At 39.1% G+C, this 18,048-nt stretch overlaps 1 protein-coding gene across 2 annotated transcripts in view; it reads left to right on the top strand.

The window, feature by feature from the left end:
- The window catches only part of DERA (deoxyribose-phosphate aldolase), a 115,144-nt gene that overhangs the window by 47,725 nt on the left and 49,371 nt on the right, over window positions 1-18,048 (top strand). For both annotated transcript variants that reach the window (XM_029955093.1, XM_029955094.1), the window contains exons 3-5: window positions 750-897; window positions 2,581-2,676; window positions 4,608-4,742. In XM_029955093.1, the coding sequence (XP_029810953.1) occupies window positions 750-897; window positions 2,581-2,676; window positions 4,608-4,742 (379 nt within the window). The remainder of the gene's footprint in view (window positions 1-749; window positions 898-2,580; window positions 2,677-4,607; window positions 4,743-18,048) is intronic.

Here is an 18,048-nt window from a genome sequence, read left to right as displayed (position 1 = left end):
AGATGTGCTGTGCATCACAGGACTAAAAGGAATTCAGAGTTCATTTCTCAACTGAGGCAAAATATTGTGATTGAATCCCTGAGGGTGACATTTCACATTTTACCCATCTTTGGAAATGTTCTGATTGAAAGATAAAAGGAAGTTCACTAGAGTGAGTTACAGACTATGAATAATTTTAAAAATGGAATTGGATTACAGTGGGGAAAAACAGTAAAGAAATTTGACTCTTTTTCAGTGTCTCATTTCAGATCTCAAGGGTGGAGGTAAAAATACCAGAAAGAGATTCTCTTCTTCCCTAGTTCTCTCATTTCGTGGTAGCCATCAGGGCTCGGTGGATAAAATGATGTGAGGAGGCTTCATCTATTAGCAGTAAAATCCACGGGTAGATTTGTGTCCTTAACAAATAATTGAGATTCTTCTCTAAAATGATGTGAGGAGGCTTCATCTATTAGGGATTTCACTTTGGGATAGCTGTGGAAGGAAAAATCACTTTAAGACTACTCTTTATCCCTTTTATTTTGCTCTGTGTAGTGTTCATCTTAGTGGTCACTACTGAGCAATGTTTATATCATATATGAGAATGACGTGATTGAGAACAGCGTAGATGTCAGATTTTAGCACAAATGTTTGTCTCATGATTTCCTGCTAACTAACTAACTGGGTTGTTGATGATTTTTTAAAAAATCTTGTTTTTAGTGCTCGCTTCGGCAATACATATATGAAATCTTTTTTTAATTTTCTTAAACCAGGCTGCTTGGCTCCTGAAAGCTGTTACCTTTATAGATCTTACTACACTCTCTGGCGATGACACGTCTTCCAACGTTCAAAGGCTCTGTTATAAAGCCAAGTATCCAATTCGGGAAGATCTCTTAAAAGCTTTAAATGTGCATGATAAAGGTAATGTTGTTGTGTATAATCTGTCCCTGTTTGCCGGTTTACAATACTGATTACTAAATCTAAGAGGCCTTAAGACAAGATTCAGCTGCTAAAATGATAATAGCAGTAAAATCCACGGGTAGATTTGTGTACTTAACAAATAATTGAGATTCTTCTCTAAAAAACAGCAGGGGAAGAATCTGAGTCTCTTTTTTAGGTCAGTTCTTTCCATCATGGATTAAAGTTGCTGGTAGAGAGTTTCTTTATCTTTCCACTTCTTCAGTGTGGGAAATTTTCTATCTAGTGACTCTAAAATACTGATTCTCATTCCCTAGCCACATGTGCACAAGCCAGTCTCATTACTTAATAATTACATCTCATACATAAAGTATTTTCTGTGAGTAAATGAAATACTTTTGAGAATAAAATGCAAATGGGGAATATTGCACGCTCGTATATTAGGTTAGATCTTTTGAAAAAAGTTATATTCACTCTCTTAGTATATACATGAAAGAAAGGACTTTCTAAAGTTGTCGTAAGTTTAGAATCTTAACATTTTAGGATAGGAGGAGAGACCATGGAGAGTCGATCCCCTATATCTAAGTGACAAAACCGAGGTCGGGTGGTTTGAGAAGCCACGTCTTCCCATGGGGAGGAGCTTCCTGACCCCCAAGCGCCTGTCTGTAAAGAAGGCAGCTGGCGATGTTGCTTTGGTCCAATGCTGGTATTTTATCCCAAGTAATTTGTAGATAATTTATAGGCCTAAATAACTCCACAGCTTTTGAAAAATATTGATGATGTTTCTTTTGAGTTGACAATTAAAAACACCACCAATTTGTAGGTGTTGTTATGCAAAGTTATTAAAAGTAGCAACCTTGAGGGAGAGGCTGGAAAAAAAGTAACAACTTCATATGAGTTGTATGCCCTTGTTTTGTTTTATATTGGCTATTTGATTTTTATTTGATTTTTTTTAATTTAAGAGTTTATTCTTCCAAATAAGGGCTCCAGATTCAGGTTTTATTATTTCTTGCAACAGAGGGAATACGATCAATTAAATGTCACTTTGCGATACTACCTTGTAAGGTTTACTTCCATTTTTTTTCATCCACTGTCTCTTTGCTGTAGAAATCTGGATTTTGTTATCTACATGAAATAAAATATTGTCATTGAGTCAAGACCATTAAGTTTACTGTTTAGGAATTTTTAAAAAGTGGTATCATATTAACCTCACAGAGCAGTATGTCACGATTACTTTATTCCATGACTTAAACAGTGAGAAAATGGCCCATATTGTCAAGACCTGGAAGGGAAATGTGGGGAGTCCAAACTTTTTCTTTTTTCTTTTTTAACACTTATTTATTCTTGAGAGAGAGAGAGATTGAGGGATTGAGATTGAAAGGGGGAGCAGCAGTGTAGAGACAGGGACACAGAATCCGAAGCAGGCTCCAGGCTCTGAGCTGTCAGCAGAGAGCCCGACACTCAGACCCACAAACCGTGAGATCATGGGCTGAACAAAAGTCGGATGCTTCATCCACTGAGCCACCCAAGTGCCCCTAAAACTTTCATTCAGTGCAGCATCATGGGGGAATTACTCTTCCTGCCATTTTGATTTCTGCTTGTGTGGTGGTATAAATAATCATTAAAGGCGTATTGTGCAAATTGAACTTCCCGTAAAGTAGGCTGTTATGACTTCTTTCTACGTAGGCATTACCACAGCGGCCGTTTGTGTTTATCCTGCCCGAGTGTGTGACGCCGTGAAAGCGCTGAAGGCAGCGGGCTGTGCCATCCCCGTGGCTTCGGGTAAAGTGCTTTTGACTGTCGCTCTTGTTGTCGCTGTTGTCTCTCAACCTCTTTCCAGTTCTTCAACTCAGACACCTGGAGGCTTTCCATATAGTTTTATTATGATGATTTTAATCAGTTTTATCTGTTTAACTCTTTGTATTTACTCATTCTCTCAGTTTCTAATTGCCTCCTAAGTGGCTGACCATGTGAATTCCCAAGAATACAGAAGTGTTTCCCTGTCCTTAAGAAAATTCAGTTGTTGAGGAGGAATAAGCAAGTTTAAAACATCATCATGCAGATATGTAGTATTATATATATGCAAAATCTGATAATAAAGATACACACAAGTTACACTTGTAACTCTGCACAGGGAGTGACGTATTTCGCAGAGGCTGGTGACAGAGAGTAAGGGGACTCCTCACCGAGGCGCTAATAGCGCATTGGGTCTGAAAGGGTACGGCGGAGCTGGCGGTTTGGGTGAGTCAGCGAGTAGTTTTCGACAGAGGAACGAGTGTGTGTGAGGGCACAGGAGCACAGTTCGGGGAACTGTTCGTGACTTGCAGTGTTGGATCTAAATTGGGACGCGGTGGCAAGTGGCTCTGGGAGTTGAAGCTGGAGAGGTAGGTCAGGGCCAGGCCACACAGGGGACTACACTCAGCAGTGGCACCTGGGCTTTATTTCGGTGCAAGGTTTTGAGCAGACGCATGTCATGATCAGTTTCATGATACGGTGGGTCAGGGGATGGATAGCGGACTTACGACAGTCCACGTGGGAGGTGGGGAGACCCACCCCAAAGCCTGGGAGATAGTGTAGAGGGGGTGTGTTCAGGAGGTACTGGCTGAAGATAGACGCAGTAGGGCTTGGCATGAAGGAAAGAAGAGTCTTAAAAGCTTCCGTGCAGGTGAGCGTGTGTGAGTGTAAGGACGGTTGTACTTTTAGAAGATGCTAAGGAGTACCCTGGGGCTTTGAAAAAGGAGTCTAAAAAGATGGTTAATTTGTTTTATTAGGGACACCTCAAAAGAAGCATAGTGTACAGCATTGATATACTCACAGTGTTTGGCAGCTACCTTAATTTTTCATCAGCCTCTGTCAGTTCAGCTTTTCTTTTATACAGTAGGGAAGCATGCTCTCCTCCAAGATAGCGGGCCCAAGGAATTCAGTAACATCAAGGAAATACAAAAGGTTATCTTGAGGCATGGAAATGTAGTTAATGATGCACGTGTAAAACATATAATGGTTTTCAGAAGTGTAGTGGTATTTTCATTTTTTTAAAAAATTTGTACTTGATCCTATACTTTCCAACTCACCCTTGTCCCAATTTTGTGAATAAATTAGTGCTGTTTCCTCCTGAATTCTCTTCCCTTTATTTGTATGTGCTTGGCTATTCATTTTAAGGTAGGCAGTGGGAAAAACCTGTACTACAGCTTGGTTATAACAGCTATAAATGTGAGTGAGTAAATCAAGAATATAGTGATAGCCAACTTGATTAGGAGTAGGATCCATAATTAACCAGTGTCCGTCAAGACAGGACTATAACCACCATTTGATGATAACATATTTTCTTAATATCTATTTACTTAAAGGCCCCTAATGAGCATCACTGCAGCAACTTAATTTCAGGCTTTCCCAGACACTGCAATACTAATATTTATCTTAACACCAATACCATATGAGGTGACCTTCTATTTCTTCACACCTCACTTTGCAAGAAGAGCGTGAAGCTCTTCAGTGTCATTGATGCTTTAGTCTAAATGCTGGGTTTTTTGTTTGTTTTGTTTTTTGTATCAAATTCTTTGTTGAGATGCCAACTAAAATTTGTCTTCTTTCCTTCCTTCCTTTTCTTCCTCCCTCCCTTCCTTTTCTCTCTCTTCCTTCCTTTCCTCCCCCCTTTCCTTTACTCCTTCACTCTCTCCCTCCCTTCCTTCCTTCGTTTTCTCTCCCTTTACTAGTGGCCACAGGCTTTCCAGCTGGACAAACTCATTTAAAAACTCGATTGGAAGAGATCAGATTGGCTGTGGAAGATGGAGCTACAGAAATTGATGTAGTCATTAACAGGGCCTTGGTGCTGACAGGCCAGTGGGAAGGTATGTGCCCGTCCTTCCCTGAGAGGGAGGCCTACTTTTTCTCTGGTGAGTGAGATGGAGAGGATGGAAAAGAGGCAGCATGTTTTGGAAGTCATGGCTCTAGATTTCAGTTCACTAGATCAGGGGCTGAATTTCAGAGAAAACGTGGCTGGATTGCTCATCCTAGTTCCCTTCACAAATCCTGGACAGTTGCCCACCTATGTTAACTTTTTAGATCCCTTTGAGTGTTTAGGTGAGTGGTTATTTCTATGCAGTAGACTATTAACTTTTATTCTTTCCTCTAGTATCTTATTACTCAATACATAAATCGTTCTAGGCAAGTTGTTTCTGCAGAGTTTGTTTCTTCCCCTTTTTTATGTTTTTTTTTTGGCGTGTGGATTCTGTGGATTTGGCGTTAGTAGTAAGTCTGCTAAATCTGTTTTTACTCCTGCTATTCCTACACATAGTTCCTGTGGATATTATATTTACCTTTGAGATTCATGATTTACTATCGCATCACTTATGATAAAACATTGCCCATTTCAATAACAAACTGTTTTTATCAGTAGATATTAAAAAATAGATTTGACCTGTGCCTTAAATATATTTTGTATACTAGAGATGGTTGATACCTAAAGTAAGTACAATTTTCTATTTCAAAAGAACCGTTATAAAAGTAGTTCAGCCAAAAACTTTTTAAAGTTTTTTGTTTTTTTTTTTTAGTTTATTTATCTTGAGAGAGACAGAGATAGAGCACAAGCAGGGGAGGGGCAGAAAGACAAGAAGAGAAAGAATCCCGAGCAGGCTCTGCCCTGTCAGTTCAGAGGCCAACATGGATCTCCAACTCCTGAACCATGAGATCCTGACCTGAGCTAAAGTCAAGAGTCAGATTCTTAACCACCCAGTGCCCTGCAACTGACACCCTTTTCAAAGTTTAAATAACCAGTAGGATTGTGTGTGTGTGTAGATACACACACACACACACACACACACACACACACACACACATTTTAATGTTTATTTTTGAGAGAGAGAGTGTGTGAGTCAGGGAGGGGCAGAGAGAGAGGTAGACACAGAATCCAAAGCAGGCTCTAGGCTCCGAGCTATCAGCACAGAGCCCAACACAGGGCTCGAACCCAGGAACCGTGAGATCATGACCTGAACTGAAGTCAGATGCTTAACCGTCAGAGCCACCCAGGCGCCCCTATTTTTGTTCCATTTCTTATGGTTCATATGAGCTTTAGCCAATTGCAATAATGTTTTAAGTGTTTGTTTTGTTTTTTTTTTTTTTGAGAGAAAGTACACATGCATATGAGCAGGAGAGGGGTAGAAAAAGAGGGAGGAAGAGAATCCTAAGCGGGCTTTGTTGCTCTTAGCATGGAGCCCAGTGCAGGGCTTCATCTTAGGAACTGTGGAAAGGTGAGATCATGACCCAAACTGAAATCAAGAGGCAAATGCTTAACCAGTTGAGCCATCCAGGCGCCCCTGCAATCAATTTTAAAAGGCACATTTTAAATAGATGTCTATTGTCCCTATATATTAATTCTCGTTTCCTTCTAGTCATAGATTTCAGTTAAGATTTGAGGCCAGAATAAGAGGAAAAAAGTGAATAAGCATAATATTTAAAATAAAATTAGAAATAAACTATGTGATTTAGATTAAAAAACTGTCTTTTATATCTTTTTTTAAACTGTTGTAGACATAGAAATATGGTTTCTATTATAACTTGTGCTCTTGTTTCTAGAATACTAATTGGGAAATAACATATAATAGAAGATGAGTTTTGATGTAATTGTCCCTTAATGAACTAGGAATGGTTGTTTTTAGGAACTGATAATTTGCTAATAACAGGCATTCATGCAAAATATAATAACACATCTTTGTCCTAGACCATACTTTCCTATTAACTTTTTTTATAGTGTTAATAACCTCTTGACCCAACACAAATTGAAAGGGAACATTTAATACTGGAAATTTGATTCTAAATAGAAACCTGCAATGACTGAGGCCTTTTATCACTGCAGTATTTTGTCTTAATTTGCCTCAATTTGATTACATTTTCAGTGTCATGCTTTAATATTAACTGTTTACTAAAGTATGAGCCTAAAATTAATTTCCTGGAACTTGCTGATGGCAATGTCTGTCACGCTGTTATGCGTCCAGGTCCAGGTCCCTCTCCTCTCTGTGCACTGAGGTGTGTTGGACCCTGGTTAAGGCACAAAAGAGTCCCATTGAAACTGTATCCTAATCAGTTCTCCTGGTCTCAGGGTCCGCGGCTTCAGGTGTGAACGCAGAGAGGAGATTGGAGTTGGGGAAGGCTGTATTCGTTTTCTGGAATTCTCCTTGGTGACAATTTAAAGCCTCTGTTCTCAAGCTGCTGATTCTTCTGCCCATCTTGAGGCTCCTTCACTCTCAGCAGAAGCCCTACCTGCTACTTCCTAGAGAAAATAGAAACCATTAGACAGGGACCCTCTCGAGGTCATTGTATCAGGTCTGCTTTCCTCTGTTCCTCCTCTTCCTTCCTAAGTCCAGTCCCTCCTCTTTGTAGTGGCTCTCATCTCCTCTTACATTTTCAGAGGCCTTACTCCACTTTTTGGCCATTTTTTCCCCTGCTTTTTTGTCTCTGTCTCTGCAGCTCATTCCCATCAGCACCTACATATGTAAGCTTTTCTTATCCCTTAAAAAAAAGCTCACATGCCAACCTTCCCTCTCATCCCCAGTTATATCTCCCTTTCTGTTCTTCCCTTCATGGCTACAGTTCTTAAAAGAGTCATATTTACTTGTTTTCCTTGAATCTGTACTCATCAAGATGCTAATGCTCTCTTATTTTTCTATGCCCAGGGAATATTCTGCAGTTGATTGTTTAGCTCTACCATTCAGCATTTGACGCAGTGCATGGTCCTTCGGGAAGCACTCTTTTTGCCTGGCTTGGTGATCCTAAGTTCTTCAAGTTTTCCTTCAAGTTTCTGATGATTCCTGTGTCCCTGTATCTTGTATGCAAGGTCCTCTCCCTCCTTCGTCATCCCTGAGTACTGGTAGTCTTCACGTTGGGTCCCAGCAAGCTCTCAAACTTCTCCTCACAGTCTGCGTACTCTCCCCCCAAAACCTCCTCTCCTCCCAATTTCAGCCACACTCCCTATGCTGCAGACCGCAGAGCCTCCACACGCCAGAGCCTACATCTGCTTACTCCAGTCCTCATGCCTGGTTTCCCCACTAAACCTTGTTGCTTTTCGTGCATCGTTTTTACATAAGTACAGTAGTTGAATCTTGATCAGATCAGAGAATCTAGCCATTGTAGAAAGAAATCCATGAAAAAGTATGTGATGTGAACTCTTTCTCTTAAATACAGTTTACTTTCCTAACTGTGGTGTCAGTGACTGCGTTGTTTTGGAGCTCAGTGATGTTCTCCGGCTCCTGAAACCCCCGAGGTGATCCTCCCCTAGCTGACAGTTGAGACCCCTGTGCCTTTTGATATCCTATATCTTTTTATTTAAAAATTTTGTTCTTGGGGCGCCTGGATGGTTAAGCATCTGACTTGGGCTCAGGTCATGATCTCACGGTTTGTGAGTTCAAGCTCCATGTCGGACTCTGTGCTGACAGCTCAGAGCCCGGAGCCTTCGGTCCTCTCCCACTCATACACACTCTCTCTCTCACTGAAAAGTAAACAAACATTAAAACATATTAAAATAAACTTGATGGGAAGAACACAGGGTGTTATATGGAAACCAACTTGACGATAAACTATAATAAAAACAAAAAAAAAGAATAAAAATTTTTGTTCTTGTTGTTCTGCCTGGCCCTTTGCTGGTAAGCTTTTCACTGTCAGATCCTGTTTTGCTCTTTATGGCACACTGCCCTTCCCTCCCTGCCTGTACTTCCCTCAGTCCTTCCTGTCTGGGCACAGAAACACACACCACCTCACTTCTCTCTCCGGACAGTAGTTTTAACTGAATGGTGTATAAATAATATGTTTTGCTGGTTCTTAGAATTACCTCACAAAATGCTTTCAAATTATTTGCCTGAACGCCTCTTCTCCTGGAACCTAGACTATCTCTCCTGAGTATGTGTACTGTTGGGATTCGGTGTTGGGCCTGAGGGCACATGAGCTTCTTACTGTGAAAATTGCACCAGGTGATTTTGATTCCACCCCCCCCAATCATTCCTTAGTGGTAGAGAATCACCAATTGGAATCATCTATTTAAAAATTTTTAAGTTTATTTTTACTTATTTTGAGAGAGAGAAAGAGAGAGAGAAACAGAGAGAGCAAGAAGGGGAGGGGCAAAGAGGGGGAAGACAGAATCCAGAGCACACTCTGCGCTGTCAGTGCAGAGCCTGATGCAGGGCTCAAACTCACAAACTGTGCAATCATGACCTGAGCTGAAATCAAGAGTCGGATGCTTAACTGACTGAGCCACTATTTAAAAAACAATAGCAAAACAAAACAAAAAACCTTCTTGTTCTTGGCTCCACATAGTTTAGGTGCAGGATAATTGAAGCATTGTTGAATTTATATATTGGTTAATTAATACAAATAGTATTTCCTGTGTGTTTCTATTTGTTTAGCCTGGATCTACAGTTGGCTGTAATAGAAAGCTTAATGGATAAAGAGTCTCTCTGGCAAGTTTAGCCAGGGGAAACATCTACCTCTTATGCTCTCGGGAAAAGGATGGCTTTCCTCTCCCCGGGAATGCTGGGCTGAACTAAGAGGCAGAGGCAGCCGGCCAGCATATAGCCAGTTATCATGGGAGGTGGTCAGACCAGAGCTTACCCAGAACAGATATACCATGGAGCAAGAAGGGATGTTAACTCTGGGAGACCACGCAGGGTTGAGAGCAGAGCCTTTGCATCAGATAGACCTTAGTTGGAATCCTAGTAACTGTTTTCTTCCGGGCACATTGCTTTTCTCTGTCGTCTGTTCTTTTTCTGTAAGTAGGAATAATGGCATCTACTTCACAGGATTGTAATGGGGATTGAATTAGATAATGAGTGTAAATTGACCATCCCACTGCTTGGCCCAGGTGAATCAGTCCCTCCATGCCATCTGCAGTTTCTTCTCTTTCCCTCTCCTTCTGAAGCTGATAGTATGTTGTCAAGGGAAGTAACTATAATAGTGCATGTATTGAGTAAATGAAGTAGAACTCTAGAAGTCTTGGATTTTAGTCTTTGTAATTTCGCTAATTTATACCTAGTCCTTGGGCAAACACTTTACTTCTCTCTGCCTCCATTGAAATAAGCTACCAATGAGGGGATAAAACTTAATGATTTCTACAGTCCTTTAGAGCTATAATGGCCTGTGATTTTATATTCGCATTTTCATTGGGAATATTATTCCCTTGATAAGGACCTATAATACAGTATTTTTTCATGATGATATTAAAGTTGACATCCAAGTTGCGTTTCTTAAGCAGTTCGTTGAAGAAAGCATTCACCAGAAGGGGTTCATCATCTCATAAATCTTATTGAACAGGGTTTGAAAATTAAATGTGTTCCATGCTCTGTAAATATAGAGGTGTTCATTTTTACTTTTTTTATGACCTCTCTCTGCTGCATGTATTTACCCTAATATATTACCGGTGACATGGAAATGGTATCAGATTCTGCCTCATTCAAGAATCCTCCAGTTCTCTGAGCTCAAGACTTATAGCAAACCCATTCGTACGAAAGCACCGTCAGACACCACCCCAAAGATGGCTTCTTCTGTAACGTTTTTCAGCGCAGTGTATTATTCAGCGTTGTACTTGGAAGTATTGTTTGTGTCCTGTATCCAGATCCCCCTTCTATTCTCTTTAGTTTGTCAGCCCTGACTTGCTCTCCTAAACCTGGTTTGTGTGTACATGTCTCAGGCCATCAAGAGTTTTTGGGGGAGAGAATGAAATTTGGACCAATGCCACAGTGTCTATCATTGTGTCTTATGAAGTGGATCCTGAAAATCAAGATTCTGGAGCGCAATTTATTTTTCTTATATGCTGATTTTTACACAAGAAGGCTTGTAGAAAGAACATCTCTTAAAAGAAATTGGAATTGTTCTTTGTTTTGTAGAGCTGTTAATCAAAATATCTTAGGAGAAAAGCAATCTCTAAATCTATAGACACTGTTTGAGGAGGAATCACATAATCTATAGTCTGTGTTTCCTCTGTTTTGGGGGTTGTTTATAACAGAAAAATTCTGGAGATACTTACAGCAGCTGTATTCTTTTATGGTTTTTGTTTTTAGGCTATGATTCTTTGAAACTTCAAATAGTATTGACCAAAATGTGTGTGTTTTATCTCTTGTAGGTTATTTTACTACCTGGTATTTTCGCTCATCTCTGTTTTAGTAATACAAGATTAATTAGTTGCCATGGTGGATGAAAATGGTTCTTGAACATTTTGTGACTTTTTCAATTTAAAAGGTTGCTGTACACTTTATATTAAGTGTTTTACTGTACATATAATTATCTTAAAAGATATTTTCAGGCCATTCTTATGCAGTGTTGAACATCTTTCTGGTACTCAAAAAATAATTGCTTAGATATATTCGTTAACAATTATTTTTTAAGTGTCTTTGAGTAGCATGAAATATAAAAGCAAATCTACTTTATGACTTTTAGATAAGAAGCGTAGGCTTTAAACACTTGCATTTTTACTTAAATCGTAATTTCTATGCACAGAAGCTTAACTAACATAGTTTTTTTTGTCTATAGCAGTGCTTTCCCAGGAAACTGAACTGATTGCCAGGTGCCCCAAGATTAAGAATATACTTCCCTTATAGGTGGAAGCTAGAGAGTAACAAGATAATTTTGAACAGAGGGAAGTAAAATACTATAGACGCAGGGAGGCAGAAGGGAGAGCCCGTTGTCAACCGTTTTTGGATGCTGCTGAAAACAGATGCAGTGTGACCCTCTCTGCTCCTTGGATCTACATTCTCATCACACAGGCCTTTCCCAGTGTGCCCAAGTTCTCTGACTCCTGTCAGTGAACACACCCCGCCAACCCAGCCTCACTGGTTTTCAGCTGGGAATGACGAGCAGAAGGTCAGTTTAAGACCGCCATTTCATCTCCTCAGTGTGGCAGCAGTGGGAGGGATGTGGGGGGACAGACAGGAGACAACTCCTCCGCTGGCTTTGCTACTGTATTGATTACACTTCTACAATGTCATATATCCTGGGCTTCTAGTACACCCACTTTTGCTACTCCTGAAAACCTCATTATAAGTCAAAACATTTATTATCAGGTTTTTAATGTGACATCACTATGCCAGCCACTTCTCTGGTGTATGTGTTTTGTTATATTTTGCATTATTCTGACTAATTTGCAGTTGTGGTGTTTGAATTTCATTTTCATTTGTCAGTCATCTTTTATAATAGTCTTCCAGATTATTATTTTTCTGTTACATGCAAGAATTATTCTTTCTTTTTTTTAAATGGAGAATTTTTAGTTTTTATACTATTTGAAATTTAACAGTGAACCTGGATTACATGTGAGTATGTGAGCAGAAAAAAAAATTAATGAAAGCTCTAGAGAATAAGGTCATGGTGTATGCAAAGATGTAACCATAAGGGTGTTTACTGAAGTATTGTTCCTAATAGCAAAACCTTAAGTATCCAATAATAGAAAAATGATTGTATAAATTATTTATGACCATGCAGGGGAAAATTGTGCAGCCATTAAAACTGTGCTACAAACCTATATTTATTAATATGGAGAGATGTCTATGATATTTCAAGGGGAAAAAGGTAATATGTACCATATATAAGAACATTTTTTGTTTATAAAATAGAATAGTTGATAATCTTGAAAGGCTATCCATAAGAAAAATATCTAGGTGCTAAATAAATTACAATAGTATATGAAATATATCTTTTTAAAAATTTTTGTTTTTTTATTTATTTTGGAGAGACAGAGACAGCACGAGCAGGGGAGGGTCAGAGAGAGAGGGAGGAGACACAGATTTTGAAACAGGCTCCAGGCTCTGAGCTAGCTGTCAGCACAGAGCCTGACATGGGGCTCAACCCATGAACCATGAGATCATGACCTGAGCAGAAGCCTGACGCTTAACCGACTGAGCCACCCAGGCACCCCGAAATATATCTTTTTAACTTCTATTTTTGAATGATTTTAAAATTACAGAAAAGTTGCAAAAATCATATGCAGAACTATTTACTCTTCACTGAGATTCCACAGTTACTAAATTTTGCCCCATTTACCTTTTGTCTTCTCGTCGTCTGCATGTTTGTGTATGTGTGTTTATAAAACCATATGTGTGTAATTGTTGTCTTAATGTTTTGAGATTAAGTTGCAGACCTCTTGGTCCATTACTCATAAGTATTTCAGTGTGTATTTTCTAAAAGGAACAACACTTGTACCAAATCACAGTATATCATCCATATCAGAAATTAACATTGATAGCATACTACCATTAAATCCATAGACTTTGTTCACATTTTGTAGATGGTCTCAAAAATTGTCTTTATTAATTTTGGGATTAATGGTTACATGTCTCTTTAGTCTTCTCCAACCTGGAACAGTCCTCAGTCTTCCCTTGAGTATCAAGGTTAGGTGCCTATTTTTTGGCAAAATATGCTTCAGTTGGGTTTGTTTGATGTTTTTCTCATGATTAGATTCAAGTTATATATTTTAGGGAGAAATACCACAAGTTTTGCTCAGTTCTTCTCAGCACATTATTTCAGGAGTCCTAAGATGTTCATTTGTCCCATTATTGAGGATGTTAATTTTTAATTGGCTAAGATCCTTTCTGGAAAAAGGATTAATTTTTTAATTTAATAAATTAATAAAAATTAATAATTTATTAAGTATAAGATTAATAACCACTTTGTATTTTTTGTTGAAGTTTACTTATTTTTGAGAGAGAGTGAATGCAAGTAAGCACAGAGGAGGGGCAGAGAGAGAGAAAGAGAGAAAGAATCTCAAGCAGGCTCCATGCTGCCAGTGCAGAGCCTGATGCAGGGCTTGATCTCACACAGGCTGTGAGCCCAAACCAAGAGTTAGACACTTAACCAACTGAGTCACACAGGTGCCCCAGTATTTTGTGTTTTAACAAGTAATTAATATAGACATGAATGGAGATACTTTGATACTGTATTAATATCCTGTTCTTTAACTTTATTCAGGAGTTTTAGCATTCATTTATAATTCTTCAGTTATTACTCCGATTGTTGTCAAATGGTGGTTTTCTAATTCCATCATTTCTTCTATACTTATTAGTCAGCATTATCTTCTCCTCCTCTACTTTTCTTCATTTCTGTTTGTAAGAACTCATGGAGTCCTATTTTACTCAATTGATTATAAACTATTACTGTCATTTTTTATGTTAAAAATTTTTTTTAATGTTTATTTATTTTTGAGAGAAAGAGACAGAGCGTGAGTGGGAGAGGAGCAGAGAGAAAGGGAGACACAGAATTGGGAGAAGGCTCCGGGCTTTGAGCTGTCAGCACAGAGCCCGATGTGGGGCTCACACTCATGAGTGGGGAGATCATGACCTGAGCTGAAATCGGATGCTTACTTAGTCACCATTATTTATTTTTGATATTCAGATTATCCCAGATTTGGCTAGCAGGAGCTGCTTCAGATTGCTCTTTTGTCCTTTTGACATGCTCATTTTGTTCTTTGAGAACTGTTTTGAATTCTTATCACAGATATTTCAGGCTTGTCTTTAACTTTTTCTGCCCTAGCCCTGGAATCAGCCATTTTTCCAAGGAGCTCTAGTTTCTTTTATTGAAGATTGATATTTAGAAACCAGGTTCTGGGTGCTAGGTGTGTAAGGCTGTTGTTTCTAGGTCTTCTCAATGGACAGATCAAGGAAATGCATGAATGTTCACATATACACAATGCACACATATAAATACATGTGCATTTATATCTGTTTGTTCATCTGTCTATTATCTATCTATATCAGAAACTGTGAGTTCACACTGCTGACTTCTTTACAAGCCAACATCACATGGCTGTTCTTGCCGTCCCTCCTCCTGGTCATGAGAAATCTTGTTCCGATTATCCTCAGTATTTTTATTTATTTGATCAATTTCCATGTGTGGAATAGTCTCTTGACCACACAGACTATCTCCCTAGTCTAGTACTGTGTACTCAGGCTGGTTGAGCTCACCAAGCCCTCCACAATTCCCAGCCCTCACTGATGAGATGTCCACCGCCCCCAACCCTGATCTGACAGCATGTTCACCCAGAGTTTCTCAAGACCCCAGTGACATGCCAGTCTCAAGTTTCCCTCCACCTTCATGGTAGTGAGCAAGTGAGGGGACCTCTACTCTCCCACCTCTCTCTGGCCGAGAGTTCCCACAAGGTAGAGTTCCAAATCGTCTTTCTAAATCAACAGCAAGAAGCTGTCGTAATTACAACAGTGTAACATTTTAGAGCAAACCAAAGTTTGAGTTCATTTATATCTCTTGGTGGAACCAGGAGAAAAACAATTGATGGATTATCTTCATAGTCACTTAAGTAATTGCTTTTACATTATTTTCAGGATTTAATATGTGTTTGAGCTCTAAAAGTAAAGATCTTCTATCCAATCTTGAGTAGAAAAATGATGGTTGGAGAGGTTTCGTACGTAACTTTCCCAAGTGACACAGCTAATTAATAGGCAAGGAAGTGCAGAAAAGTCCTGATTCAGACATGTGAACTTCTCTACAACATAATGCACGGTTCTGATCCCATCCAGAAGGCTTATAGAGCAAGTTATAGATCTTTTTAGCATATTAAATCATGTAAAATTAAGTATTTTATGTTTCTGAATTATCCTGGAACTTTTCAATTTCCTCAACTTGGTTTTCCCTAGGAAAGTGAAAATCAGGTCCTGGGGTTATAATGCTCATGTGTAATGTTAGTAATTTGAACTAAATGAGAGTGGATGTCCCTTTAGGTTCTAGGTTTTGATTACCATACTGTGCTAAGTTCTTCAGTTCATGTCCTTCAGAACGCATTGTAATGGCAGCATGTGTGTACCTGCCTGCCTACATGCATGTGGTGGGCCAGAGGCAGCAAAGTGTGAGGAAATTTTAGGCAAGTCATTCATCTCTCCACATTTCACTCTTCGCATATGAAATGTGAAGATAATTACCAGCTACCCCACAGGGATGTTTAAATGATGTGTAGAAAACACTGAGCATTTTTGAAGGAAGATGCTTTGAAAACTTAGGGGTTTCTCATTCTTTTGAGTAGCTACTCCTTATGAAGAGTTTTTTGGAAAGAGGATCTTATTGAACTTGTTAATTCCACTGTGATTTCTTCCTCCACATGTGTATTCCAGTAGCAATCATACAAATCCACAGCCTGCTGTCATTTCCTGCTAATGCAGAGGAAAATCCGCCCATTCGTTTTTCCATTGTTTTGCTCATTTATATTGAAAGGAAAATGACAGTTGAATATGTTGAAGGACATTATGATTTGAGATTGATGGTCACACTTCGGCCATCACGTTACTTTGATTTGCATGTGTCATCTATCACTCTGAGCCAAGGTGCTTAGAACCCCCTGGACACTAATAATGCTTATTTGTGGCTTCCATTGTTTATGTTGGAGTGAAGTGGCCTGTCTTCCTTATGTGTTAAATTTGTAAATTCTAATTATGCTTTCATCAGTACTAAGACGGTGCTTGCTTGGCGTTGTTTTTCAAAGCTTTGCATTTCTGAAAGTATATAAAGAAAAATATGGAAATCTAGTATTGAATGATTAAATGCCTACTAACTGCCTTATTCTGTTTTAGCCATATGTATTGTTTTATCTAATCTTCACAAAAATAGTTGAGGAAACTGAGGCTCCATAAGTGATCAAGCATAGGAAAATTGAATGATTCCTGTAAATTTACATAACCAGCAAGTAACAGAACTCTTATTCCAGGAGTCTGAGAGCATGGGCTCCATGTGAAAAAAAGTGTTTGTGACATAATAAACATTTTGCCCCCAACCTGCTTTCTAGGCCCCAAAGAGGTTGTGTTTATGTTCTTTAAGAAACATAGATCATGATGCCCTCTGGTTTTATGAGTCCCTGTGTGTCTGAACCTAATACACACTCTTGCTGTTGGTTTAGAAAGATGATTTGGAACTCTACCTTGTGGGAGCTCTCAGCCAGAGAGAGGTGGGGGGGTAGAGGTCCCCTCACTTGCTCACTTGCTGGTAACAGCACCACCACTGATGCCAGCAACAGGAAAACAAGCAGCTGACAGTTTCTGAGCATTAACCCATGTACCAGATATCATCCTTAGCACTTTATACATATTAGTCTATTTAATACTTGAAACAATTCCATGAGATGTGCATACCTCTATTATCCTTATTTTATAGAAGAGGAAACTGAGAATTTAAGAGTTAATTGCCCAAATCAAACAACAGATTAGTTTTGGAGCTAGAATATGAACCCCAGGCAGTTGAGGCACCCATGCTATTGTCCCACACTCTACCAGATATCTCAGTAAATATTTGTTATACCAGAATTATGAGTCGGAAACTAATGAAACCAGCTCAGATTAAGTTAAACTGAAAAGGAGTAGCTCACTGAGTCAGCAGGAAGCCTGGAGAACCAGGCTTGGAAAACAAGCCAGACCACGAAAGCCTGGGGAGCAGAGAACACAGCTGGATGTGCCATGGGAAGTGTGGTTACGGGCCACTTCTGGCACTGCCGCCACTGGCCAGCGCAGGTGCCGTGCTGCGGGCGGGTGGACACGGGACTCTTGGATCTGCTGCTGTTGCAGATGACACAGTAGTAAGACTAATGAACATCTTGAATGCACTTCCTCTTTGCATAACTCAGTAAGATTCAGAGGCCCGGGTAGAAGCATTTGCTTTTTGGGAGCCCAGGCCACATTTTTTTTTTGAAATTTTATTTTATTATTATTTTTTTACTTTATAAAGTTTCATATATTTATTTTAACATATGCAATTATTTTCCATCATTTACAATACAGTAGTTACAATGACACTCCAAACAGAAAAGCAAAGTAAAAAATCAAAACACCAACTTCTGTTTCATGTAATTAGACTTATACAGAAATTAGAAGGTTAAGTAACAACTAGTTAATCACCTAATTTCACAGCTATCTGAAGAGGCAATCGTTATATAGCAGCTTATCTATGATACATTCAAGATAAATCATACAATTTATTACTTGTTCATAAGCTACAACATAGCCTGCTTAATACCTTTTCTTAACTTCCACCTCTATACTACAATATGCTTGAGGTCCATGCAAAAAAGTAGCTACCTTTTATGTAGGAAATGGATGATTAAGTCTTTGGTGTTGTAAAAGCAACTTCATTTAAACATAACCACCCCCACTACCAAAAAAAGAAGAGGGGAAAAAAAAAGTAAAGAAAATAATA

This window comes from Suricata suricatta, chromosome 10 (genome assembly GCF_006229205.1).
Source record: "Suricata suricatta isolate VVHF042 chromosome 10, meerkat_22Aug2017_6uvM2_HiC, whole genome shotgun sequence".
Classification (NCBI taxonomy): Eukaryota; Metazoa; Chordata; class Mammalia; order Carnivora; family Herpestidae; genus Suricata; species Suricata suricatta.
The sequence above is the reverse complement of the archived record's forward strand: the minus strand, read 5'-3'. Positions and strand labels throughout refer to the sequence as shown.